Genomic DNA, 27,408 nt, shown 5'->3' on the forward strand with positions numbered 1-27,408 from the left:
TGACATCACTGATGACATCTCAAATGACATCACTGATGACATCACTGATGACATCATCCTTGTGATAGAGTGGCAGACCTCCTCTTCCCCTAATATAACCTTTGACACACACATTCAAAAATAGAAACTACAATATTCAAAAAAATGGACATACCAATACCAGTTAAAACAACCTTTTCAGTAATTCTAAGATCCACATACACATCCACTCATTCACCAACAGTCCAATTCAGTCACTCATACATGTACTCACTCATCATATGTACTCATACACCTATACATCCTGTTACACAATGCCACTCATCCATAGAGTTACTCACACACATAGTCACTCATGCTAATAAAGAATCAAACATACATTTACTTGCATATACAGTTATACACACACCACCACACTTACTTCTACGGAAACTTACACATACTTAGTCTTTTAAACAATCACTTATAGAAACACATACTTATTCATACAGGAACTCTTTCAATCTCTCACTCTCACATATACTCACATATATACACCAATAGTCACATATACTAGTTTAAAACATATGTAGTTACTCATAAAGACACTATTGAGACAGTCATTCTCTCACTAACACACCCATACACACACTCATCCACCCATACAGTCCTGCACACATACTGTGTTCAACACATACAAACAGTGAGTCACTCATTCATGCACCTATGCACTACGTAATACCCCCCACCGAACCATGCAGACACTCAGACTGATACTCAAAAAACCAACTAATAACCTATATAGACACCCATGTAGCTACTCACCAACCCATGCAGCCAATTATACACAAAGTGAGAGACTGATACAGATATTTACATATTTAAACATTACTCACTAAGCCATGTATTCACTAAGATACACTTAATCAGTCAGTTATACAATCAATTTTTCAAAAACAAATCATCCATTTAGACACTTATATACCCATTTATTCTTCCATCGACCTTGAGATATACATATATAAAACATATTTAATTTTCAGAATAACACACATTCACTGGATGATGTCATCAGTGATGTCATCAGTGATGTCATCAGTGATGTCATTTGAGATGTCATCAGTGATGTCATGAGTGATGTCACTGACCATGTCATGAGTGATGTAATATGTGACGTCATCAGCAGTGCATTGCGGGCGCGCGAGTTATAGTTAGCTGAACTAACTATAACGGGGCAATTTCATTGGTTTTTTACGAGTAAAATGTCCAGCTAACTATAACATGTGTGAAACCTATGGTTTTTTCACTGAATTTCTAAGGTTTTTTAAATGCTAATTCCTAACTATAACGTGTGTGAAACCTATGGTTTTTTCACTGAATTTCAAAGGTTTTTTAAATGCTAATTCCTAACTATAACGTGTGTGAAACCCATGGTTTTTTCAGTGAATATATATATATATATATATATATATATATATATAATATATATTATCTACTGGTGGTAGATTGTTATAGTTAGGACCGTGTTTCCATAGGAAATCTCAAAATTCTATTTTGAATAACTTTGGCGCCGGTTGACGAATCTTCGCAACATTTTCAAAACTAATGGGGCGCTCCGCTCAGCTCCTACCCTGAAAGTCTTGGGGTGATTCGTCAAGCGGGGGCCGAGAAAAAAGGGGGGTCCCAAAACGCGTTTTCCCCATGCATTTTTCCATAGGACCTTTAGACACAGCTACAGCCCGAACGGCTGAACAGAATTACTTGAAATTTGGCAGAGAGGTAGCCATAAGGTCAAGGAAGTGCCTTTTGCAGGTCTGGTGTCAATCTGTTCAGTATTTCCTGAGAAAATAGCATTTAAAAGCATATAAATATCTATACGCGCGCACCGTGCGCGAGCGAAATTCTGATTGGTTGTTAGATGTCAGTCAACATTCGAATCGTTCGAAATCAGGAAGTGTCGGCCGCCATTTTGTCTCTCGCACTGAAACGGAAAGGGGGAAAAAAAGTGGAAAACGTGAAAAGGGGGCAGGGAAGAGAGTTCCTGACCCCCTAGCCTTTGTCAGGGGTTCACAGAAGGACCCCCAAGGGTGAAATAAACATTTTATATTTATAAAAATCGCGGGGTGCACGCATGGTGCGCGCACGGTGCACGGTGCGTTCAGCGCACCGTGCGCCCAACGCGCGCGCACGGTGAAATACCTTAAAAAAAATATATATATTAATAAATACATAACTTAGCATTTAAAAAACCGTACAAATTCACTGAAAAAACCATAGGTTTCACACATGTTATAGTTAGGAATTAGCATTTAAAAAACCTTGCAAATTCACTTAAAAAACCATAGGTTTCACACAGGTTATAGTTAGGTGGACATTTCACTTATAAAAAACCAATGAAATTCCCCCGTTATAGTTAGTTCAGATAACTATAACTCGCGCGACCGCCACTCTATCACAAGGATGATGTCATCAGTGATGTCATGAGTAATGCCACTGACCATGTCATGAGTGATGTAATATGTGACGTCCTGAGCAGTGGATTGCGGGCGCACGAGTTATAGTTATCTGAACTAACTATAACGGGGGAATTTCATTGGTTGTTTATAAGTGAAATGTCCACATAACTATAACCTGTGTGAAACCTATGGTTTTTTAAGTGAATTTGCAAGGTTTTTTAAATGCTAATTCCTAACTATAACGTGTGTGAAACCTATGGTTTTTTCAGTGAATATATATATATATATATATATATATATATATATATATATATATATATATATATATATATATATATATATATATATATACACACACACTGAAAAAACCATAGTTTCAGGAACGTTGTAGTTAGCTGGACATTTCGCTCGTACAAAACCATAGAAATTCCGGCGTTAGTTAGTTCAGCAACTATCACTGGCGCCCCCGCAATGCACTGCTGATGACGTCACATATTACATCATTCATGACATAGTCAGTGACATCACTGATGACATCACTGATGACATCACTGATGAGAGGACCTGGGATGGATGCCGCTTCTGCCTTCCTACACTGGAGGCGGCACATGGGTCACGTGGAACGGTCATACTGCGGTGGGACGCACACTCGTTGACCACTCATGGCACTGCTCCACACTTCGGGGACAACGCTTTCCATTAGCTCTGTTTTCTGATGACGTGTCACGCCGGTTCCGTCTAACAGCAGAACCCCTTTAGATCCAAACAGACTCTTCCACTCTCTCACCGGAAGTGAAACCAGGACACTTTAACAATACAACGGCCGGGAAGGCACTTTTCGGCAAAAAAAACAAATTTCTTCCTCCTAATTTATCAAATAAATGACTCCGTGAGGAACAGAGGCCAGCTTCGATCGGTAAACAGCCGTTACAACAACTTTTTTACTTCGCTATACCATTACAACGCATGCATTACCACGCATGCGTTGTACATCGCAAAGTCATTACTACGCATTTTTTTAGAACTCATGATCATTTACCACGCATGCCTTTACAACTAATTTTGTTGTAAAGGTATGTATGGTAAATGACCATGAGTTCTAAAAAAAAAATGTAGACGATCCACGTCGTTGTAAGGAAACAGAGGCTGTTCTGTTTCCTCACAATGACGTGCACCATCCCTCAGAGACGACATGAAGCAGGAACCACGAGGAGAGAGGAACCACGAGGAGTGAGAGGTAAGGGGGATTGAGCATGGGGTGGTGGTTACTTTTCTAGTGTTTAGGGTAGTGCAGTGGTGTTTGGGTAGTGTAGGGGGTCGTGTTGGGGTAGTGTTTTAGGGTTTAGGCTAGTGCAGTGGTGTTTGTGTAGTGTATGGGGTCGTGCTGGGGGTAGTGTTTTAGGGTTTAGGGTAGTGCAGTGGTATTTGTGTAGCATAGGGGGTCGTGCTGGCGGTAGTGTTTTAGGGTTTAGGGCAGTGCAGTGGTGTTTGTGTAGTGTAGGGGGTCATGCTGGGGGTAGTGTTTTAGGGTTTAGGCTAGTGCAGTGGTGTTTGGGTAGTGTAGGGGGTCGTGCTGGGGTAGTGTGTTAGCGTTTGCGGTAGTGCAGTGGTGTTGGTGTACTGTAGGGGCCGTGCTGGGGTAGTCTTTTAGGGTTTAGGGTAGTGCAGTGGTGTTTGGGTAGTGTAGGGGTTCGTGCTGAGGGTAGATTTAGGGTTTAGGGTAGTGCAGTGGTGTTTGGGTAGTGTAGGGGTCGTGCTGGGGGTAGATTTAGGGTTTGGGGTAGTGCAGTGGTGTTTGGGTAGTGTAGGGGTACTGCTGGGGGTAGTGTTTTAGGGTTTAGGGTAGTACAGTGGTGTTTGGGTAATGTAGGGGGTACTGCTGGAGGTAGTGTTTTATGGTTTAGGGTAGTGCAGTGGTGTTTGGGTAGTGTAGGGGGTTGTGCTGGGGTAGTGGTTTAGGGTAGTGTAGTGTAGGGGTAGTGTTTTAGGGTTTAGGGTAGTGCAGCTGTGTGTGTGTGTAGTGTAGGGGGTAGTGTTTTAGTGTTTAGGGTAGTGCAGTGGACTTTGGGTAGTGTAGGGGGTCGTGCGGGGGGTAGTGCCTTAGGGTTTAGGGTAGTGCATTGGTCTTTGGGTAGTGTAGGGGGTTGTGCGGGGGTGGTGGTTTAGGGCAGTTCAGTGGTATTCGGGCAGTGTAGGGGGTCGTGCTGGGGGTGGTGTTTCAGGGTTTAGGGCAGTGCAGTGGTGTTCGGACAGCGTAGGGGGTCGTGCTGGGGGTGGTGTTTCAGGGTTTAGGGCAGTGCAGTGGTGTTCGGGCAGTGTAGGGGCTCGTGCTGGGGTAGCGTTTCAGGGTTTAGGGCAGTGCAGTAGTGTTTGTGTAGTGAGCAGCGCATGCGCTGCATCGCTAGGCGAGACCTAAAAAGCATTGCACCAAAATGGCTGCCAACAGTTCCTGGATTGAAGTGTTGGCAGCCAATTAGAGCCCAGCTCTAGCTTGTATAGTTAGGTCCCGCCCAGATATATAAAGATTTTTTTACTTTAACATCTTCAAAACTACTGAACGGATTTACACCATTTAAAAAAAAAAAAAGGTCTCTTTCTGAACCAAGGACTACCTTTTTGGCAAATTTGGTGTAATTCCGTTCAGCAGCTCGGGCTGTAGTCGTGTCTAAAGTTTCCTATGGGAAATAACATGGAGAAAACATGTTTTGGAACCCCCCTTTTTCCCGGCCCCCGCTTGGTGAATCACCCCGAAACTTTCAGGATAGGAGCTGACCGGGGCGGGAGCAACGTTTTGAAAATTTCGCGAAGTTTAGTCATTCGGTGCAAAAGTTATTGGGAAAAGAAAAAACGCTTTTTGAATAGAAACAAGGTCCTAACTATAACTACCTACTGGTGACCGCCTGTAGGTAATATATACATATATGTATATATGTTTGTTAATAGAATAATAATGGAACACACGTTTTGTTTCTCAAAATTAATACTTATACAGTTTTGTAAACCAAAAAAAGGAAAGCAGACACCGATATACATATATAACTGTCCCAACTTAATATAACTTGTGCATGTACATTTCAACACTATGGAAAGAGAGGATACCTCTCACAATGATTAGAAAGATGAATAAGTGAAGAGAAATTGCAGTATCCCAAGGTTCGGGGATACCCAACCTGTAATTAAATGTGGAACTGGGCGAGGGAAGTAAATTTGGACTCCCATTCACTGGTTTGTGGCTCTAGGAAGGCGCTGTATGAAACAAGGGAATATCGTAGCAGGAGGGAATATTAATCACACAGCCGTAATACAGCGTATGGAAACTTTATGCTTTTAAAAGGAAAATGAAAATAATGGGAAAAATGCCACTGCCACAAGTCAAAACAAAAAATTTGCAAAATAGTTTCCACTCACGTGCAACTGACTCTGTGACTTTAAGACCACGGCATATAAAGATGGTCTGTTTTACGTTGATTTGAACACATGGTCACTTTGTGAAAGCAGGACAGTTGCCTATGATTAAGGCTCATTACAGGAGCTGAAACGTGTCGGGTTTAAAGCCTTTTTTGTCGCAATGTGAAGATGTTGAATAAAGAGCTTTTCAGTGCCACCAACTAAGACGTACAGCGTTCTTCTTCTGGAGAGGTTGTTGGTGTAAATGAGCAAGGGAACTCCATCCCCGCAGGTCGCCCCGATCAGGAGTTGGGTTCCTATATAGAGATATTGTTGTTTGAGATATATATATATATATATATATATATATGTGTGTGTATATGTATGTGTATGTATATGTGTATGTATATGTGTATGTATATGTGTATGTATATGTATGTATGTATATATATATATGTGTGTATGTGTATATATATATATATATATATATATATATATATATATATATATATATATATATATACCACCAGAACCTTCCCTGTACGAAAGGAGCAAGCCCACACAGGTTCACAAGGGTTTTCCTTCCTTTAATTTCAGTGTCATGAGTGCGGCATGACCGGTTTCGGCACCATTGCCTTCATCAAATGCCTTCATCACTGTTATAACTTGCACTGTCCACTTTTAAAATAGAGTGCCCCGCTTCAATTGGTGCAGACACTCTGGCAGGTAGGGAGACTCTCCCGAACTCGGTGCTCCCGAACTCGGTGCTCCAAGCTCTCGTGCTGCAGGTACAGTCACGTAAGTGCTCTCCCCAGTGGGCGGTGCCTGCAGCTTCACCTCACCTGCCTGGATGTCATCATGGAAAAAAGGCGAGGAGACCCGGAACCTTCATTCAGCCGCCATTGACCCACAATGTGCCCAGACGCACCTTCCTTAGGTAAGTGTATGCGTTGTTCGTGAAGTCACAAAAGTCGGCATAGTTCTTTGATGGTTGGCGGCGGGTCGGCGATCCCCCAAGATCCTTGAGAATAACCAAAGCTTTGCCACTGATATGGCCGAACTGCTTCAGAATGGGGGCTCAGAGGTGCGCGTGGCCACGCACCAATATACACCACCAGAACCTTCCCTGTACGAAAGGAGCAAGCCCACACAGGTTCACAAGGGTTTTCCTTCCTTTAATTTCAGTGTCATGAGTGCGGCATGACCGGTTTCGGCACCATTGCCTTCATCAAATGCCTTCATCACTGTTATAACTTGCACTGTCCACTTTTAAAATAGAGTGCCCCGCTTCAATTGGTGCAGACACTCTGGCAGGTAGGGAGACTCTCCCGAACTCGGTGCTCCCGAACTCGGTGCTCCAAGCTCTCGTGCTGCAGGTACAGTCACGTAAGTGCTCTCCCCAGTGGGCGGTGCCTGCAGCTTCACCTCACCTGCCTGGATGTCATCATGGAAAAAAGGCGAGGAGACCCGGAACCTTCATTCAGCCGCCATTGACCCACAATGTGCCCAGACGCACCTTCCTTAGGTAAGTGTATGCGTTGTTCGTGAAGTCACAAAAGTCGGCATAGTTCTTTGATGGTTGGCGGCGGGTCGGCGATCCCCCAAGATCCTTGAGAATAACCAAAGCTTTGCCACTGATATCGCCGAACTGCTTCAGAATGGGGGCTCAGAGGTGCGCGTGGCCACGCACCAATATACACCACCAGAACCTTCCCTGTACGAAAGGAGCAAGCCCACACAGGTTCACAAGGGTTTTCCTTCCTTTAATTTCAGTGTCATGAGTGCGGCATGACCGGTTTCGGCACCATTGCCTTCATCAAATGCCTTCATCACTGTTATAACTTGCACTGTCCACTTTTAAAATAGAGTGCCCCGCTTCAATTGGTGCAGACACTCTGGCAGGTAGGGAGACTCTCCCGAACTCGGTGCTCCCGAACTCGGTGCTCCAAGCTCTCGTGCTGCAGGTACAGTCACGTAAGTGATCTCCCCAGTGGGCGGTGCCTGCAGCTTCACCTCACCTGCCTGGATGTCATCATGGAAAAAAGGCGAGGAGACCCGGAACCTTCATTCAGCCGCCATTGACCCACAATGTGCCCAGACGCACCTTCCTTAGGTAAGTGTATGCGTTGTTCGTGAAGTCACAAAAGTCGGCATAGTTCTTTGATGGTTGGCGGCGGGTCGGCGATCCCCCAAGATCCTTGAGAATAACCAAAGCTTTGCCACTGATATCGCCGAACTGCTTCAGAATGGGGGCTCAGAGGTGCGCGTGGCCACGCACCAATATACACCACCAGAACCTTCCCTGTACGAAAGGAGCAAGCCCACACAGGTTTACAAGGGTTTTCCTTCCTTTAATTTCAGTGTCATGAGTGCAGCATGACCGGTTTCGGCACCATTGCCTTCATCAAATGCCTTCATCACTGTTATAACTTGCACTGTCCACTTTTAAAATAGAGTGCCCCGCTTCAATTGGTGCAGACACTCTGGCAGGTAGGGAGACTCTCCCGAACTCGGTGCTCCCGAACTCGGTGCTCCAAGCTCTCGTGCTGCAGGTACAGTCACGTAAGTGCTCTCCCCAGTGGGCGGTGCCTGCAGCTTCACCTCACCTGCCTGGATGTCATCATGGAAAAAAGGCGAGGAGACCCGGAACCTTCATTCAGCCGCCATTGACCCACAATGTGCCCAGACGCACCTTCCTTAGGTAAGTGTATGCGTTGTTCGTGAAGTCACAAAAGTCGGCATAGTTCTTTGATGGTTGGCGGCGGGTCGGCGATCCCCCAAGATCCTTGAGAATAACCAAAGCTTTGCCACTGATATCGCCGAACTGCTTCAGAATGGGGGCTCAGAGGTGCGCGTGGCCACGCACCAATATACACCACCAGAACCTTCCCTGTACGAAAGGAGCAAGCCCACACAGGTTCACAAGGGTTTTCCTTCCTTTAATTTCAGTGTCATGAGTGCGGCATGACCGGTTTCGGCACCATTGCCTTCATCAAATGCCTTCATCACTGTTATAACTTGCACTGTCCACTTTTAAAATAGAGTGCCCCGCTTCAATTGGTGCAGACACTCTGGCAGGTAGGGAGACTCTCCCGAACTCGGTGCTCCCGAACTCGGTGCTCCAAGCTCTCGTGCTGCAGGTACAGTCACGTAAGTGCTCTCCCCAGTGGGCGGTGCCTGCAGCTTCACCTCACCTGCCTGGATGTCATCATGGAAAAAAGGCGAGGAGACCCGGAACCTTCATTCAGCCGCCATTGACCCACAATGTGCCCAGACGCACCTTCCTTAGGTAAGTGTATGCGTTGTTCGTGAAGTCACAAAAGTCGGCATAGTTCTTTGATGGTTGGCGGCGGGTCGGCGATCCCCCAAGATCCTTGAGAATAACCAAAGCTTTGCCACTGATATCGCCGAACTGCTTCAGAATGGGGGCTCAGAGGTGCGCGTGGCCACGCACCAATATACACCACCAGAACCTTCCCTGTACGAAAGGAGCAAGCCCACACAGGTTCACAAGGGTTTTCCTTCCTTTAATTTCAGTGTCATGAGTGCGGCATGACCGGTTTCGGCACCATTGCCTTCATCAAATGCCTTCATCACTGTTATAACTTGCACTGTCCACTTTTAAAATAGAGTGCCCCGCTTCAATTGGTGCAGACACTCTGGCAGGTAGGGAGACTCTCCCGAACTCGGTGCTCCCGAACTCGGTGCTCCAAGCTCTCGTGCTGCAGGTACAGTCACGTAAGTGCTCTCCCCATTGGGCGGTGCCTGCAGCTTCACCTCACCTGCCTGGATGTCATCATGGAAAAAAGGCGAGGAGACCCGGAACCTTCATTCAGCCGCCATTGACCCACAATGTGCCCAGACGCACCTTCCTTAGGTAAGTGTATGCGTTGTTCGTGAAGTCACAAAAGTCGGCATAGTTCTTTGATGGTTGGCGGCGGGTCGACGATCCCCCAAGATCCTTGAGAATAACCAAAGCTTTGCATATATATATATATATAATGTGTGTAGGTAAGTAGGTTCTGGTTGTCATTGAAAGTTTGGGGGTGATTCGTGCAGTGGGGACCGAGAATTTAGCGCGCGAAATAAGGATGCGTTTGTAATGTTAATTCCCATAGGAACCTTTAGCCACACTTACAGCACAAACCTCTTAATGGACTTACACCAAATTTGGCAGGGAGGTAGATGCTGGTTCAAGGAAGTGCTGTTTGCCTATTTGGTGTAAAATCTGTTTAGTAGCTTTTGCGAAATTAAGCTGAAAATTACAGTGATATCTCTGGCCGTAGATATTTTGAGACTGTTTCGCGAGTAATCGTGAATGCACGCACCAGTGGGAATGCTGTGATTGGCTGGACGCAACCTGAACAGATAGTTGCAGCGGCCATTTTATTTATCGGGTACGGTTCCCGGTGCTGAAACTTTCTGTGAAAATCCACTTAAGGGGTCAGAGTAGAGTTACTCTGTCCCCATGTTTGAGAAATGGGGGTGTTACTGACTCAAGTTATGTGTCCAAAATTGATTTTTTGAAAGCATACCCCCTTTTTCTTGTCAAAAACTAAAAAAAAAAGTTTGGTAAAAAACTTCACAATATTTTGGATACTAGGATGGCTCTGACAAGAGTCGTTATGTTGTTTGTGTGTATATGGCTGCTACACATAATACCAAATGCAGAGTTTCAGGTTACTTAGAAACACCCTGTTGCCATCAGCAGTAAAGTGCACAGTTTTATTAACATGTTTCCTGGCTTTGTCAATCTGTGGACAGAATTGATTGAACCACTTACATTTCTGTCTTTGGCTTATGTTAGAGTACACCAAGACAGTGTGAGGGAAAAGCATCATAAATTAAGCAAAGGGATCCTTGATTAGGATTTCCAGTCCTACTCTATTGAATGTGCCTATGTCATTGCCACCACAGTGCACAATCGTGAGGAAGGTTACAGGGCCATTACAGTTGGGAATTAGGATTTTAAAAACCTTAGAAATTCACTGAAAAAAAACAAAGGTTATAGGGATGTTATAGCTAGGCTCAGATTTCACATGCACAAAACCAGAGAAATTCAGCAATTATAGTTAGGTGATTCAACATATAACTCCCCTGCAATGCACTGCTTATGACCTCATATATTACATCACTCATGACCTGGTAAGTGACGTCACTGATGACCTCAAGTGACATCACTGATGACCTCTCAAATGACATCATCCACAGAATCTGACGCACCCACTCCCACCTTTCATACACCCGCTTCAACTTCCATACTACAATTCTCAAAACCATTGACACAACTATACCAGTAGGTACACACTCACTCACTGATTCATAGGTCTACATACACATCCACTCAGTCACCCCTACAGCCACTCATACACTAACTCATTCACTAATACAGCCCCTGATATATCCACTTACACCCATACAGCCACTCACAGTCATTCACCCATAGAACTGCTCACACACCTACTCACTCACCCATAGTCAATCACACAGCCACGTACTCACCTATACAGTTACAAACACAGCTCACTTATTCATACAGATACTAACACATACTCAACTGTACAGTCACTGACATACACACACAGCCACTCTCACAATCACTTATTCACACATAGTCACTTATATACTCAAACACTCACCTATACTGCCTTTCACATATGCAGTTGCTCACCCATATACCACTGACACATCCATTCACTCACCGACACAGCCAAACACACACACACACACACACGCTCATACAGCCCCTCACAGATGTACTCCTTAACTCATACAGCCACTGAATCACCCACTCACTCATCCATGCAGGCAGTCACACACACACTCACGTACCCACACAGACATTTATACAGGTACTCAGACAACCAATCAATACAACCAATCAATCACCCATATAGCCACTCACTTACCCACTCATCAAACCATACAACCACTAAGACACCAACTTATAGACTGATACAGACATTCACACAACCTAATCACTCACCCATACATTCACTGAGACACCTAATCACTCACTTATACAGTCAGTCACGTACCCATTGAATCATCCATACAGGCAGTCATGCACCTACTGATTCATCAATACACCTTTGTATATAAATGTAACAACGCATAAGCTTTTTAATAACACTCACAGTCACTGGATGATGTTGTGAGTGATGTAATATGTGAGGTTGTAAGCAGTGTATTGCGGGGGCGCGAGTTATAGTTAGTTCAGCTAACTAATACTGCTGAATTTCTCTGGTTTTGTGTGTGTGAAATTTGAGCCTAAATATAACGTCCCTGTAATTTTTAGTTTTTGCAGTGAATTTATATATATATATTTATATATATATATTTATACACACCGGGGAGTTCCAAGTTGAGTCGTACTCGAACACGCGCCGCCTTCCCCAAAGCCTTTAATGGTATGGACACAGTATTCCGCCAGTCATACAGGACATCTTACAACTGCCTGACGCGTTTCAAGTTCCACTCTTCATCAGAGGCTGATGTTGTAAGAAAGAGTGCATGGCGGTCTCCGTCATCCTTGTATGCCAAAATCGTATTCCCTGATTGGGCTGCTCTGTATGAGGCTCTACGTTGCATTCTGGGTGATGGGGTCCGTACTAAATCCTGAATGGATGCACTCTATTAATTATCTCAGAAGCTCACCATGGAACTCCCCGGTGTGTATAAATCTATGAGCGGTCGTCCTGCCGCTGAGCCCGCACCACCCCAGGAGAGTAATAACAGGGGGCCATGGAGTTCGTGAATTATCAAATTCTACTGTGGAGCATGTGCCATGGATAAGGACAGTGCTTTGCCGGGGCTCATGGTGAGCTTTTGAGATAATTAATAGAGTGCATCCATTCAGGATTTATTACGTGTTTTTAATGCGTGCCCTTTGCTGAGGTAAGATGTTGCTTAAATCATGCACACTTCTATTTGCTGGACCCCTGTATACTCAAATTCCAGCCTTTGGCACACATAGCACTGACAAATCATGTGCGCTGCCGCATTTCTGTTTATCCAGTATTTAAAGTTTTTTTTTAAATGGACGTTCGGAATACTTATGAATCCGTGGGTTAAAATAATTGTTTTGTAATTGCATTCAGTCACTAGTGAATTATATCTGTGAATCAATTTTCACGAATGACTTTTAAACACATTTTAGCTGTACTTTGGGTTGCTTACACGAGGCCGACACGGAGCTTTTGGAAGTACGCAAGCAGTACAACAGGCGAACTCTCTTACTTAATATTGTATGCCTTCGTGAATTATTTGCCCAATGGTCCAACTCCCTATTAGAAAAAGCAGAGTTCCTATTTCTATTTGTACTAATTCTATATGATATTCCCACGACGTCCCCATTTTATTCCCATTTCAGATGTATTGAGGCCAGTTCGCAAAGGGATGTAGGGATACGTGAGAGAGTGCTACTGTACTACCTACTGTGCATACTTCAAAATGCTTTTGTCAACAGGTCCCATTATTTTTTTTATATAAAGATCGAATTCCCGAGGTCTAGACAAAGCATATTTGTGTTCTTTCTGGATTCAGTCTCAAATTAATATTTTTCAAGTCCATTCAAATAAATCATTATGATTTTCTAAAATGTTTACAAATTGATTTATGAACTTTGGGATTTATTTACAATGACTAAAGGCATTTCAGTATCACAATTTCCTTTCTTCAGTAGTTAACTAATTTGAATTTAATTGGGGTGCAGAAGATAAATCGAAGGACAACAGAACCTGCTAAAAAAAGCACAAGTCAGTCTATACCTTCCACGTATAACATAATCTCTGTAGTTTATCATTTTCATTCAAACTGGTCTCCCAGTTCAATGCGTCTCTGTATGCTGAGTTTGGTTCCTGATTCCATGATAGTTTGCTTTCTTCTCACATATTTTTAAAATACCCCAAATCCCTCGCTTAATTCTGTTCTAATGTAGTCTGTAGTCCTAAACTGTTACAGTTCTCGGGTTTTCTATTCATTCCATCATGCGGTAACAATCTTTTCCCATCAATTTATTAGAATTAGTACCGTTACTTTATCTGATATAGTTTTCCACAAATGTGATAATAGTAGTTGTATTAGATTTAGTAGTAGCATTCATGGTAGTAGTAACAATAGTGATACTAAGAGCAATAGTGATCATGATGAAGCCGGTAGGTTCACCAGGTATGTATAGTTTGCCTCTCGCAGGAGATTGGTATGAATATCATGTTTATGCATTTGAGGATGTGGGACAAGATAACAAATCAGATGTATGTCTCTGGTGGCCAGGTATGATACACTGTCAGCCAACAAGAGTGTACGCATGTATTTGGAGGAGGTTTGTAGGTCTTGAAGTATCTCTTTACTCACAGTTGGAAGGGGTGGGACTTCAACACTATATTAGACGGGATGAAGTACAGTGCGAGTGGCATCATGGTGATGCTTTAGAGGGTAAATGCATGGGTTCTCGGATTTCCACTTCGGCAGTGCCACATACTTCAGTCTGTGTTAAACTAGGATAGGCCCGCGTGATGTGACATTACAGTAAACAAATCTGTGCCTGGGCCACGGGGTGAACAACGAGGAAGAAAGATTGCCGGCTTTCTCCCCTGGTCTGTTTCCTGTTGTGAATAGATTCCATTTTATGTGGGGCATCTGCTTTTGGTGAATACCATTCCTGTAGACGAGTGCCTTCTCTGGGTTCTTAGGTCTTCATGTTCTGGCTAGGGAGCAGGCTTATGCGTGGCCCTATGGGATATTTTAAGTCATGACTATGGCCACTGCAAAATATTCTTAAGGAAAACATCACAAAGTTATTGAAACATATCTGTTAAGGAGCTTAAATAATTGTAGCACAATAAAAACAACACAGCTCTTCAATAAAAATGCATTGATTGGAATCATGTTCTGTCTTCTGGAGTATTAATGTTCTTTCCAAATTAGTTATGAGATTTAATTAAAAAAACATAATTAGGGAAGGAGCCAAGCGCCGGAGCAAGATGGCCGCTTGATCTCCGGGCTCCGTGGTCTCTGCTCCCGGGACCTCATATCCTTCATAAGATCCTGCCCTTAATATCTTGCGTGAAGGTAAAATAAACTAAGCGGTGCCGAATCCAGCAAGTCCGGTGTTCGTGCCCCCCTTGACGGCGGAGTTCTCGGCGCCGCTCGCCGGGGCCTGTGCGAGGAACCTCGGCCGGGAGCTGGGGTTCGGAGGGAGCCACGAGGAAGAGAGGTGGAGGCGGCGACGCGGACCGGAAGTCCCCGGTCGGGGCGGCGCCGCTCCTCGGAACGCAGCTGGCGTTGAATGGAGTATTGGCGGTTTCTTCCCCCCCTCCCGTGACATCCACAGACCGGGGCCTTCCCCGGGGGGCAGCGGTCGTGTGGCGCCGGAGGCACCGAAGGACGGAGCAAAGTGTGTGGGGTGCCGGTGGGGATAGCGCCCCACGGAGGAAATATCCGGCTCGCGGCTGCTGCGCTGATCTGAGGCCTGAGCCGTGCAGTGACCGGTGATTGATAGTGACCCGTCCCCCCTCGACTGCCGGTTGCTGAGGGCTCGCGCCGGCCTGTGGGTCTTGGCTGGGGGTCGGTTGGCAGTGCAGGCGCCTGAGGTGTGGTGCAAGGCCGGAGACTTGGGCCGGGGATCGCCGGTCATAAAGGGGCGAGGTGTCGGGGTGTTGGAGAGTGGTGGCGAGCCACGGCGGTCAGTGACATTGAGACGCGACGCACTGCAGGCCCCTCTCGGACCGGTGCACGGGGGTGTGAAGAGAAGCTAGTTTGGTGCCGGGCGGCCGCGGCTGTTGGCGCGCCGCACTGCTGACGCCCCAGAGGCGGCCTCCTATAGCCGGGGGCATAAACTGAAGGGCGCATTGGCAATCTTGCTACCGAGGCCCCAGGGGAGGGCGTAGTTACAGCTAAACCGCACCGGCCATGGGAAAGCGGGATCCGGCCCCAGCTGGAAACGACAGAGACCCTCCGGAGGCATGGGGAGTAAGGCGGAGGCCGAGAAGTCCCTGCCTAGAGGTAACAAAGGGACCAGGCAAGTACAGACTAACAAGCTAGACCGATACACGCAGCCAAGGGACCCGCCGGCGGACCAGCGACAGGCGCCGAGGGCATGGAGAGATTCCCTGAGCGCCCCTCCGGAGCTGACCCTGCAAGACCTAATGGCCGCGATAGGAGGGGTCAAGTCCTCCCTCGAGCAAAAGCTGGAATCCCTGGAACACAAGCTGGACACGGTCTCCATAGAAGTTAATTTAATTCGGACAGACCTTACTAAAGTGAATGAGAAAGTCAAATCTTTGGATCTTATAACGACCGGCCTGTCAGACGACGTGTTGCAACTCCAGCGAGAGGTCCGAGACCTCAAGGGTTTCAGCGAACTGGCCGAACGTAAGTTGGATGAATATGAAGGGAGGTCCAGGCGGAACAACGTCCGCATTCTGGGAGTGCCCGAAAAATCAGAGGGGCCCGCACCGGACCTCTTTGTGGAAGATCTGATTCTCAACTACCTCAAGCCCAAGGGCCTGGGAAAATTCTTCACCATAGAACGGGCGCACAGAGTTCCGGGTGGGCGACCCAAACCCGGAGCGCCCCCGCGCCCATGGATTGCGCGCGTTCTTAACTTCAGGGACAGAGACGCTATCCTGCAGTCGGCCCACACGTCGGCTCTGCTGCGATACGAGAACGCCGCCGTCTCCTTCTTCCCGGACTTCACCCAGCTGGTGCAGAAACAACGTAAGACTTTCCTTGCAGTCAAGAGACAGCTCAGAGACAAAGGGATTAAGTACGCCATGATGTTCCCGGCGCGTCTGCGAGTTGAGTACGAGGGGAGGGCGTGATTTTTCAATACCCCTGAAATGGCCGTGGACTGGATAGACAGACGGCGCGCTCACGGAGCTGGAGTGCGCCACGTGAGCGGGGAGGAAGCGATGCAGGAACAGGCTTGAAGCCGGCGTGCGGACCAGTGGACAATGTAATGGTGGTCAGGTATGGGGGTCATGGACCCCAGATGGGGGGCACGGTCAGTAGAAGTAGGGCATCGCAGCAGCGGACTGCTGAGAGACATTTATGGGACATTTACCTTAGAAACCGAGGTCCTGGGGGTGGTGGTCGGGCTGCCTCCTCGGTACTACATTTAGTTATCGTTAGAGATAGGGTATAGGGCGACAGGCACTCTGCCAGTTTGTTATGGGTGGACCCAATCAGCAGGGGTGCAGGGTGGGGGGGAGTTGGGGGAAGCGTGGGATTTGTATTACAGTTGAATTTGTTATTGTAATGTGTTTTTCGACGACGTCAAAGTGGCTAGCAGAGCGAGAGCGAATTCCGAAACGACATGGCGGGGAGTAATGAGCAGGGGCTGGGGGTCAAAGTCCTCAGTTGGAACGTTAACGGGCTGGGAGATAAACTAAAGCGGGGGATGGTCAGCCAATTCGTCAGGAGGCATACCCCAGATGTAGTCCTCCTACAAGAAACACATCTAGTCGGAAATAAATGCTTGGCCCTACATAGGGGAGGGTTTAGAATAGTGGCGCACTCGGGGTTCACGACTGGGTCCAGAGGGGTGGGCATTTTGGTTAAGAGCTCATCCCCTTTCACGATACAGGCCTCGTGGACTGATGTCCGTGGCCGGTATGTCGGGGTTTCGGGCCTGTGGGAGGGGAAGACAGCCACATTTATCTCTGTATATGTCCCATCCGGTTTGCAAGCTGACACCTTCAACGACCTGGGCTCCATCTTTTTAACATTTCCGCTGGGTATCCTGGTAATGGGGGGGGATTTCAACGCAGTGGTAACCGGGGAGATAGATAGGCACCCGCCGCGAGAATTGCGACCCTCCCAGATGTGGCTGTCAAATTTTCTAGACACAATGGGGTTGGTGGATGGGTGGCGGACCCTTAACCCCGATAGGGCACAATACACTTATTTTTCGAGCGCGCATCACAGTCTGTCGCGCATTGATTACATCTTAGTCCCAGCACCGCAGGCCCATACTATCCAAGAGATTCTCCACTTGGGCGGGGAATCTCCGATCACTCCCCTGTGTGGCTTCGAATGGAAATGGGTCGCTCCATCGTAGGCAGGATAGCCCCAATCAACCCATGGTACCGGAGAGATCCGAGCATCCGCAAAAAAAACATCAAAGCTACAGATGATTACTTTCGGGAAAATGGGGGCTCGGTCGACTCAGCACAGACCCTGTGGGAGGCGTACAAAACAGTCATTAGGGGAGAGGTTGTCTCGTCGATCGCCGGAAGCAACAGGGCCAGACAGGCGGATTTGGTGAGAGCGGAGGAAGACGTGTTGAGGTCGGAGGAGGAGACAGCCCAGGGGGGGACCCCGGAGGGCCTCCACCTGTTGAAGTTGAGATAGGAGGAGTTCAATAGCATAGCCAAAGAGGGCGCTCGAGCGCAATGGAGGGGGGTTCAGAGTAGAGTGTATGAGATGGGGGACAAGGCCCAGAAGTTGATAGCGTGGCTTGATAGGGCGTCGCGTCTGGTACCCGAGATACAAGGAGACGACTTGGCTCCTATTACTGAGCCGCAAGCCTTCGCAGACGCATTTGCAGACTATTACCAATCGGTGTATACTACCTCGGGGAGGTACTCGGAAGACGAAAACAGCGCGTTGTTAAGGGACATAAGACTTCCCGCACTCTCGGATGAGAATGGGGCATACATGGAGTCCGCACTGACGGATGACGAGGTTGCGCAGGCGATCAGAGGAGTGCGGTCCGGGAAGGCCACGGGTCCAAATGGTATTCCCGTAGAGTTGTACAAGCTGAAAGCTCGGGCGCTCGCCCCCCATATCCATGCTATGCTGGAGGAGAGTAGAGAGAAGGGAGTGCTACCGTACGACCAGAGGGTGGCCAACATAGTCGTCATACATAAAGAGGGTAAACCTAGGACGAATCGCACTGCGTATAGACCAATATCGCTCCTAAACGCAGAACCTAAAATCCTGGCACAACTGTTGGCCACGCGGCTGATTAAGGTGATTAATACACTTGCCCACCCAGATCAATCAGGCTTTATGCCGCACCGAAATACAGCCCGCAACCTGCGCCGCCTTCATGGAATACTGAGTAGAACATCAACTATACTGGAACCGGCGGCTCTGGTTTCATTAGATGCAACCATGGCATTTGACATGGTTGAGTGGCCTTATTTGTTTGCAGTGCTGGGCAAATTCGGATTTGGTCCGGAATTCCTGAGCTGGATCCGTCTCCTATACTCCGGCCCGATGGCCAGAGTAATAGTGAACAACCGTAGGTCCAGGGACTTCCAGTTGAGCAGGGGCACTCGCCAGGGGTGCCCCCTGTCGCCACTTCTCTTTGCACTGGCCCTCGAACCGTTGGCAGCCTGGATTAGACAGGATAGATCAATCCGGGGACTGAGGTGGACCAATGACTGGGAGGATAAGATCTCCCTGTACGCGGACGACATCCTACTCTACGTCACCACTCCTAGGGCGTCACTGATCTGTCTACTGGACGTGCTAGCTATTTTTGGTAGATATTCGGGTTTTACAGTTAATTGGTCCAAGTCAGTAATTTATGTGCTGACGGGAGACCCGCCGGTGATACCGCTGAGTTGCCCAATAAAGATTGCACCGGAAGGCTTCCGATATCTCTGATTTATGTCACCTTGGATTCGAGACTACGCTTTACTCATAATCTGGACCCACCCCTGCAACGGCTTAAAACAGATGTCGGGCGCTGGAGGTCCCTTCCTCTCTCCATGTTGGGAAGGGCGGTCCTCTTTAAGATGATGGCCCTCCCTCGTTTCTTGTATGCTCTCCAAAACACGATGGATCTGGTCCCACTGTCCTACTTTAAGGAAATTGAGGGTCTGCAGAGGACGCTCCTCTGGGATGGCGGCCCCGGATCGCGTATTCAAAGCTGACCTTGAACTGGTACGATGGGGGTATCGGTCTCCCCGACCTTAAAAAATACTATTGGGCATCTCAGCTTGCGGCGATTAATCACGGGATATATTGTAGCCCAGACGACCCCGGATACGCTATGGATAAGTGGTTGCTCCCAGTGGGAGACTACACCAGGGCTTTGTATGCTAGACCTGGTAGATTCCCGTTGACTGGCCCTACAGCGCATGCTGTCCAGGTATGGCATGCTGTCAATAAGCATTTGGGATGGTAAGCTTACGCTGGCCACGCCACTGTGGAACTCGGAGAAGCTTGGGAGCCTCTGGAAATCCAAGGGATTTGATAAGTGGGACCTTATCGGGATTACATGCGTCAAAGACGTCTGGGGGAAGGATACGGTTCTGCCGTTCGCATCTCTTAAACAGTATAGCATGTCGGACACTGAATACTATCGGTATCTCCAGGTCCGCCACGCGTTGACGACGCATGTCCCTAGGGACGAGAAACTACCGGAGGCTTCCCCACTGGAGGACAGAGTGCTGGATGGGCATGTCCCAGAGAAGACCATTTCCCTTATTTATAAGAAGTTAATTAACAATATGGAAGATCCACATCAGATCCTTAAGGGTAAGTGGAGCAGTGCAGGATTAGAATTGGATGCCGAGGACTGGCAAGAGGCGGTCTCCTCCCCGAGGGTAGTAGCGACCCAGGCCAGGCTGAGACTAGTGCAGCTTAAAATATTGCATATCACATATGTAACGGAACTCAGACTGGTCCGCATGGGACGGGCAGAAAGTGGAGAGTGTAGGCGGGGGTGTGGAGAGTTGGAGACCTTTATCCACATATTGTGGAGCTGTCAACGGGTAGAAGTGTATTGGAGGTACCTACTGAATGTCTGGGAGCCTACAGACCTCAACGTGTACACTCAGCAGTGGGCCACGCTGGCGTACATGATCGCAAAAAGGAACATTGCTCAGTTGTGGGGCGCCGTCCGGGCACCCCTTTTGGGGAGGTGTAAAGAGGATTTAGATTGGTGCATGTTTAGAGAAAAATCGGTGTTGGTAGCTAGGGGGTGCCCCGGGAAGTGAAGCAAGATATGGGGAGCCTGGAACCAGTATAGAGGGAATATATGTCCCCCCACCTTGCCAGCGAACTGAGGATGAGGCTATTGGACCCCCCTAACCACCAGGAAAAGATGCTTGTAATATATATTGAAATGGAGGAATCTAAACTGATTGAAATTGATGTTGCCTGCTATTATGTCATTGATGTATTTCAGTCGAAATGGTTTAATAAAAAGAATTATTAAAAAAAAAACATAATGAATTTCAATTTTTTGTTCATGTTATAGCCTGCTTGCAGAGCGAACACATTCATATGAGTTAACATGCTACAAGATCATTACGGATAACAGAAATATTTGCAGTGCGCAACACAAATGCTGAAATAATACAACATTTGGTTGGAAAGATGGATCCCTGAGATGTACAGTACCTTATAGGGAGCCCTACTGCCTTTTAATGTTTATTCCTTGCTATCTCGTGTCCAGCCTGACAAATCACAACAATTTTTATTTTCTCAGTAGATTTAATTTCTAAAGGTATATAATTAAATAAAGAAATATGTAAGATACTCAGCATTGTAATCTCAAAGTCTGTTATGATATATACGCACATACATCTCACCAACACACATCATATCACAACATTCCACACCATGCCAGTGCCCTTACGTCACTACACTGAGCACAACTTGCACACAAACTTTACAATACTAAACACAGCAGCTACATTGCTCTACAACATTCCTTAAAAACATTGCCAATATCTCTGGCTAAACACTTATAAGGTCCCAAAGGCGAGACCTATTGGCTATGCCAATGCTTGTTTAACCTCTTTTTCACTGTTTTCTTGTGACTCTGTTCTACCGAGTCACAAGATGGCTGCCAACACTTCCTGGTTTGGAGTGTTGGCAGCCAATCAGAGTGAAGCTCGTGCCCGGGATGGTTCGGGAACCCTCCTCAGTGCTCAGATATAGATATTTTTCTTTTTTAAATTTCTCAGGAACTACTGAACGGATGTACACCATTTAACAAAAAGGGCGCAGTCTAAACCAAGACCTACCTTTTTTACAAAATTTGGTGTAATTCCGTTCAGCAGTTCAGCTTTTTTCTCGGCCCCAGCTTGACGAATTACCCCGAAACTTTCAACACACAAACTGAGTGGTCCAACCCTGTTTTTTTGGAAAATTTCACGAAGATTCGTCAAACGGCGCCAAAGATGTTGACAAATCAAAAAACGCTTTCCCTATGGAAACTAGGCCCTAACTATAACTACCTACTAGCAATCGCCAGCAGGTAAAACCCCCCCCAAAAAATATATTCACTGAAACAATTGTGTTTTACCTGAACACTCATCATAATGGGATGACTTCCACTCTCACTTGTATCAGTTGTACATCCATGTCAGAAACAAGTTGGAAAACCATACATTGTTTTATCTCAAGCCAGTAGTATTTTACTGTACATAACCACCTTTATCATGCCATTGTATTCCTAGAAAACTGCTACAGTATATGCTTAAAATGTGAAATATTGGGCAATTTTGTGTGCGGAAAAAAGGTGGACTTTGTTCGTGAGCTATGGTTTTTTTATGGTATAATAGAGTCCTCTCAAATATTGATTTATAATGGGCTTTGTGCCTTTTTTCATGGCAATAAAATAAGCATGTTCTTAGATAACCAAAGAGATTACCAAAGAGTTATAGATCAAATAGTAATGTCTTTCATTTCTACAAAGTTGAATTGAAATTCTGGTCTCATTTGTTCTTAAAGAGTTGATCTATCTCTTTAAACATTATTCTCTGCACTGGTTTGGCAGTGGTAAAGGATATCTGTTAATGGCCATCACCTGCATTTGTTGGAGTGGCATGATACATGTGTTCCATCAGTGTATTTTGCCATGGTACGCTTATGGACTGCTTCAAAGGATGCAGTCTACTGCTGCTTGCGGACAACCAAATTACAAGGGAAATTGATAGTACATATACTTTCAAATATGATGGCAGCAGAAATACCATGGTGGGAATGTAATGACATGCCCATTTGATGTACAGGTTTACATTGTGGGTGCTCACTGAAGAACCTAAAGCATGCCCTATATGTGGGATATATTTAATCTGTTATATTATTGGCTAACCCCTGTAGCAGTGGTACATTTACACTATTTAAGCTATCGAACTGATGAGGTGTGAAATTTCAATTGTTAGGTTAATACAGTTCTCATTAATATTGTTTGTTTTGCACTTTCTTTAAAGAATCCTTCAAAAATGAAAATCATATTTCAGAATGTAACATTGTGTATATTATTTGAGTAACATTTTCATACATGTAAATTGTGTTATTGCCTTCATAGGATATAGATATCGATCGCCAATCTCTAAGCAGTATGGATAAAAATCCTTCTGAGAGGGGGCAAAGTCAATTTTCGAATCAGACTGATGAGAACTGGAAAGGCAAAACATCTGGAAGTAAGAAAGTTTTTGAGTACAATTGTATACTAATATTTTATTAGATGTAAACTCAATGCTAATCCACTTTGTCACTGCTGTTGGTGCTTTGCTTCAGTGTATTTACCATTGACGTGCTAGAACTGAAATCTGTAGTGCAACTGATTCTTTTTTTACTATCAATAAGGGTGACTCTCACCAGCTTTTAACTGGTGTAAGAACTGTTTTTCCTTTTGATGTTTTTGAATATTTATTAGCAACTTTACATGTGCCTATTGTTTCAAACATAAAGGATTGCACTGATTGGGAGAGACAGTTCTCAGCATTCAAGTTCTCCTCGTACTGTCTTTTGCTGCTAGTATACCTACATTCAGTCAGGTTATTCCTGCACTTGTTACTTGTTTTGTACCTTGACTACATCTTAAAAAACTAAAAGTTATGTGTGCATGTTGGTGAAAGAAAGATTACTTTGCTTGTGTCAAAGCAGCTAAAGCGGCTTTTTTATTTTCAAGCCATTGTAAAAGCTCCTAATAGGCCAAACGCGCTGTTTCAGGTATTAATGAACTGAAAGTAGCTTCAGGCCAATAAACTTGTATATGGTCTGAAACCAGATGCATTCAATTTCCAGATTTTTTTCTAAATATTTAAAGTAAATACAATTAAATTGAATGAGCATTTGCTGTCTACCTCAGCTCAGAATATAACCTCTATCTTGATAGATTTGCTGGCTGCGTTATAGGAGATCCTATGCCGATTTACTAACTTGAATGATGAGGGAGTAAAAAAGCGAATAAAGTGTAACTGACCGTAGGCCCCTACCAGCCAGAGGTCATAATGAACTGTTATCGATAACCTTTTCAGATGTACAGGCTATATTAATTAATCTTTGAAGTTAGGCTCAGTACCAGCGGATCTTTAAAAAGGCTAGGATTTTTCTGGTCTTAAAAAAGCCAAATCACCCCATTTCTTTGACACCCCAGAGGAGGTGTTTCGATGGACAGACGAGACGGTGCGAGTGAGGCCTCATTCCCCGCCGGGTGGGGGGTCTGATTCGTCATCGAGCGGGACGGCGAGGAAGGGCCCTCAGGGGCTGCACCAGAAACGCAACAGGCGATCTAGGTCCCGGAGGCGCTCCCGCTCCGGTGGTGCCGCTTCCTGGGGGGATCCGGTACCGGGGAGCCAGGATCCTGAACCCTGAATATAGAAGGTGGATGGGGCGCTGTGGAGCAGTGGTGACGGTCTGCATGCGGGGAGGCATGCTATGGGTGGGTCTCCCAGCCATGACAATGGGGATGGGGGACTTCCATTACGGATATGGGCTGTGAGTTGAGGATCCTTTCGTCGGGGCGGGCTACATTCCAGTGTTGGGGATGGGGTCCGGTCTCGCCGCGACAGATACTTCATGGTTCTTTGAGGTATGGGGTGGGGGGTTTGTTGGGGAGGGGATGTTTTAGTTTTCAGATTGCACCTCCGGTAGATGCTAGTACCCTGCAATTGCATTGTCGCGCTTCCCAATCCGCTGGGCTGAGGTCCATGTTCTACCACGACAGGCATGCCACAGGATAGACACCTACAGCCGGGAAATCTCCGGATTATTAGTTGGAATGTAAGGGGGGCCCTGGATAAGATCAAGCGTGTGGCACTGCTTCACCAGGCGAAAAGGGCGGGGGCGGATGTTGTGCTGCTTCAGGAAACGCATCTCCTAGGAACAAAGGCTCTCTGCTTCCAGAGGTATGGCTTTCGGCATGTCTTCCATGCGGGCTTCACGCGGGGCTCGAGAGGGGTGGCGATCCTAATACACCGTAGGGTACCATATACACACATACGACAGTGGGGCGATCCACAAGGGCGGTACCTGTTTATCAGGGGCAGTATTGGGGAGGAGCACCTAACACTGGGCAGTGTCTATGCGCCCCCTCGGTTGCAGTGGAACCTGGTTGAGAAGCTGCTCACCTTGCGAGCAGACTTGCCGGATGGATTATCTGCAGTGGGTGGGGACTGGAACGATGTGATGGACATGGCCACAGACAGATCTCGGTCAGGGGGTAACCCCGGGACTGGCGCCCCCACGAAACTACGCTCGCTGGTCACGGGAATGGACTGGATAGACGTGTGGAGGCGAAAACATGGTGATCAGCGGGGCTATACTTACCTCTCGGCGGTGCACCACTCGCTGTCCCGGATTGACTACCTCTTTGTCCCACGGGCGGAGGTGGATAGGGTGGTGGCGGCGGAGATATTGCCTCGAGGCCTGTCGGATCACTCCCCGATATCCGTTGAGATCTGTATCGGTAGGGGTAGGCCACAGTTTTGCTGGCGATTATCCACATGGAACCTGCAAGATGCAGAATATGGGGCCCACATGGGCGAGGCGCTTGCTCGGTATTTGTTGGACAATGAGGGGTTGGTCGCTAGTGCTGCGAGCCTGTGGGAGGCTATGAAGCCCACCCTCCGGGGAGTCGATATATCTTGGTGTGCGGCGGCCCGAAGGAAGCGTAGGGAGGCACTGGTTCAGGCGGAGGCGACAGTGGAGGAACTCGAGCGTCGGTGCCGTGGGGACGGGAGGGAGCGAAATGTGCGGCAATTGTTATATGCGCAACAGACATCGGCTGCTCTGTTGCTCGACGAGGCGAGGCAAATCTGGCTGGCGACACGCAGCCGCGTGTATCAGTGGGGGGACAAGTCTAGTAAAATGTTGCACCGTCTCTGTCAGGGCACTTTCCAGGCCCAGGAATTGCCGGGCATTCGGGACTCGGCAGGAAGACCGATTACGGATCCCCCGGCTTTGGCCGCGAACTTTGCTGCCTACTTTGCAGGCCTATACGCCCCACGGGAATGCTTACCAGGTACCACTATAGATAAGTTTCTTGCAGACCTGCCTCCAATTGGGGTGTCCGACGAGGTGAGGGACCAGTTGGAGGCCCCCTTGACCGACGAGGAGCTGCGGGTGGCGCTGGGGGAGCTCAACCCGGGCAAGGCCCCGGGACCCAACGGGTTTCCCTGCGAATTCTTCCGCCGGTTTCGCGCGCAAGTGGTCCCGTATTATCGGGCAGTGGTCGAGGAGGCCAGAGATAGGGGGGCGCTCCCGGCAGACTGGAGACACGCGGAAATTGTAGTTTTCCATAAGCCGGGCCGACCCCCGGACCAACACGCCTCCTATCGCCCCATTTCCCTTTTAAATGTGGAGGCCAAAATATTGGCCAAAGCATTGGTGAACCGTCTCTTGCCGCATATCACCACCTTAGTGCACCCGGACCAGGCGGGTTTCATGCCTCAGCGGGCAACCAGACATAACATTCGGAGGGCGCAGGTGGCAGTAGCGGCCGTACAGAGGACGGGACAGCCGGCGGCCTTGCTGCTGGCGGACATGGATAGAGCGTTTGACTCCCTCAGCTGGGTTTATCTCTTCGCATTGCTCCGCAGACTGAATCTGGGTCCCCGGTTTCTTTCCTACATAACGCTCCTTTACACGGACCTCACGGCGGCGGTGCGAGTAGCGGGGGCGACCTCTCCTACTTTCTCCTTGGGACGCGGAACGAGGCAGGGATGCCCTTTGTCCCCGTATCTTTTCGCTCTTGCTATGGAGCCGCTGGCTAGGTGGATACGCATAGACGGGCAGGTTCGGGGGTTTGAATGGGCCACGGGCCTGTCTGATCGGATTGCGCTATATGCCGACGATGTCCTCCTTTTCCTTACAGATGTGGACAGGACGGGGCCTCGGCTCCTGCGCATTATGCAGGTTTTCGGGGAAACATCAGGCTTGTACATGAACCCTCGCAAGTCCACCCCGTGGGCGCTAGGAGAGCGCACGAACATGGGGGCGTGGGCCTCTTCAGTTCAGTTGGCGGTGGGGGGACTGAAATATTTGGGGGTGTTCTTGACGGATGTGCCGGCGGTCTCCTGGGAGCGGAATGTGGCCCCAGTATGGGAGCGCGTCCGCGCCGATATTAAAATCTGGTCCCGTATGCCCTTGACTCTGTATGGGCGATCGGCAATATTTAAAATGGTGGCGCTCCCTCGACTCCTATATCAGCTACAGAACCACCCGTACAAGATTCAGCCAGGTTGGTTCAGACAGGTGAATTCGGTGCTGGGGCAATTCCTGTGGGAGGGGGGTAAGGTGCGCGTGGCTATACGGACGTGCTTCCTATCCACCTACTGTGGAGGGCTGGCCACCTCGGATATTCTGTCATATTATCAAGCTTCACATCTTCTAGTCCTTAACGAATGGTGGT

General features: G+C 47.4%; 1 protein-coding gene across 2 annotated transcripts in view; it reads left to right on the forward strand.

Annotated features, from left to right (window-relative positions):
- The window catches only part of ARFGEF2 (ARF guanine nucleotide exchange factor 2), a 629,301-nt gene that overhangs the window by 469,154 nt on the left and 132,739 nt on the right, over nucleotides 1-27,408 (forward strand). For both annotated transcript variants that reach the window (XM_085619427.1, XM_085619428.1), the window contains exon 34: nucleotides 23,080-23,194. In XM_085619427.1, the coding sequence (XP_085475553.1) occupies nucleotides 23,080-23,194 (115 nt within the window). The remainder of the gene's footprint in view (nucleotides 1-23,079; nucleotides 23,195-27,408) is intronic.

The sequence above is a fragment of the Triturus cristatus genome, chromosome 7, assembly GCF_964204655.1.
Source record: "Triturus cristatus chromosome 7, aTriCri1.1, whole genome shotgun sequence".
Classification (NCBI taxonomy): Eukaryota; Metazoa; Chordata; class Amphibia; order Caudata; family Salamandridae; genus Triturus; species Triturus cristatus.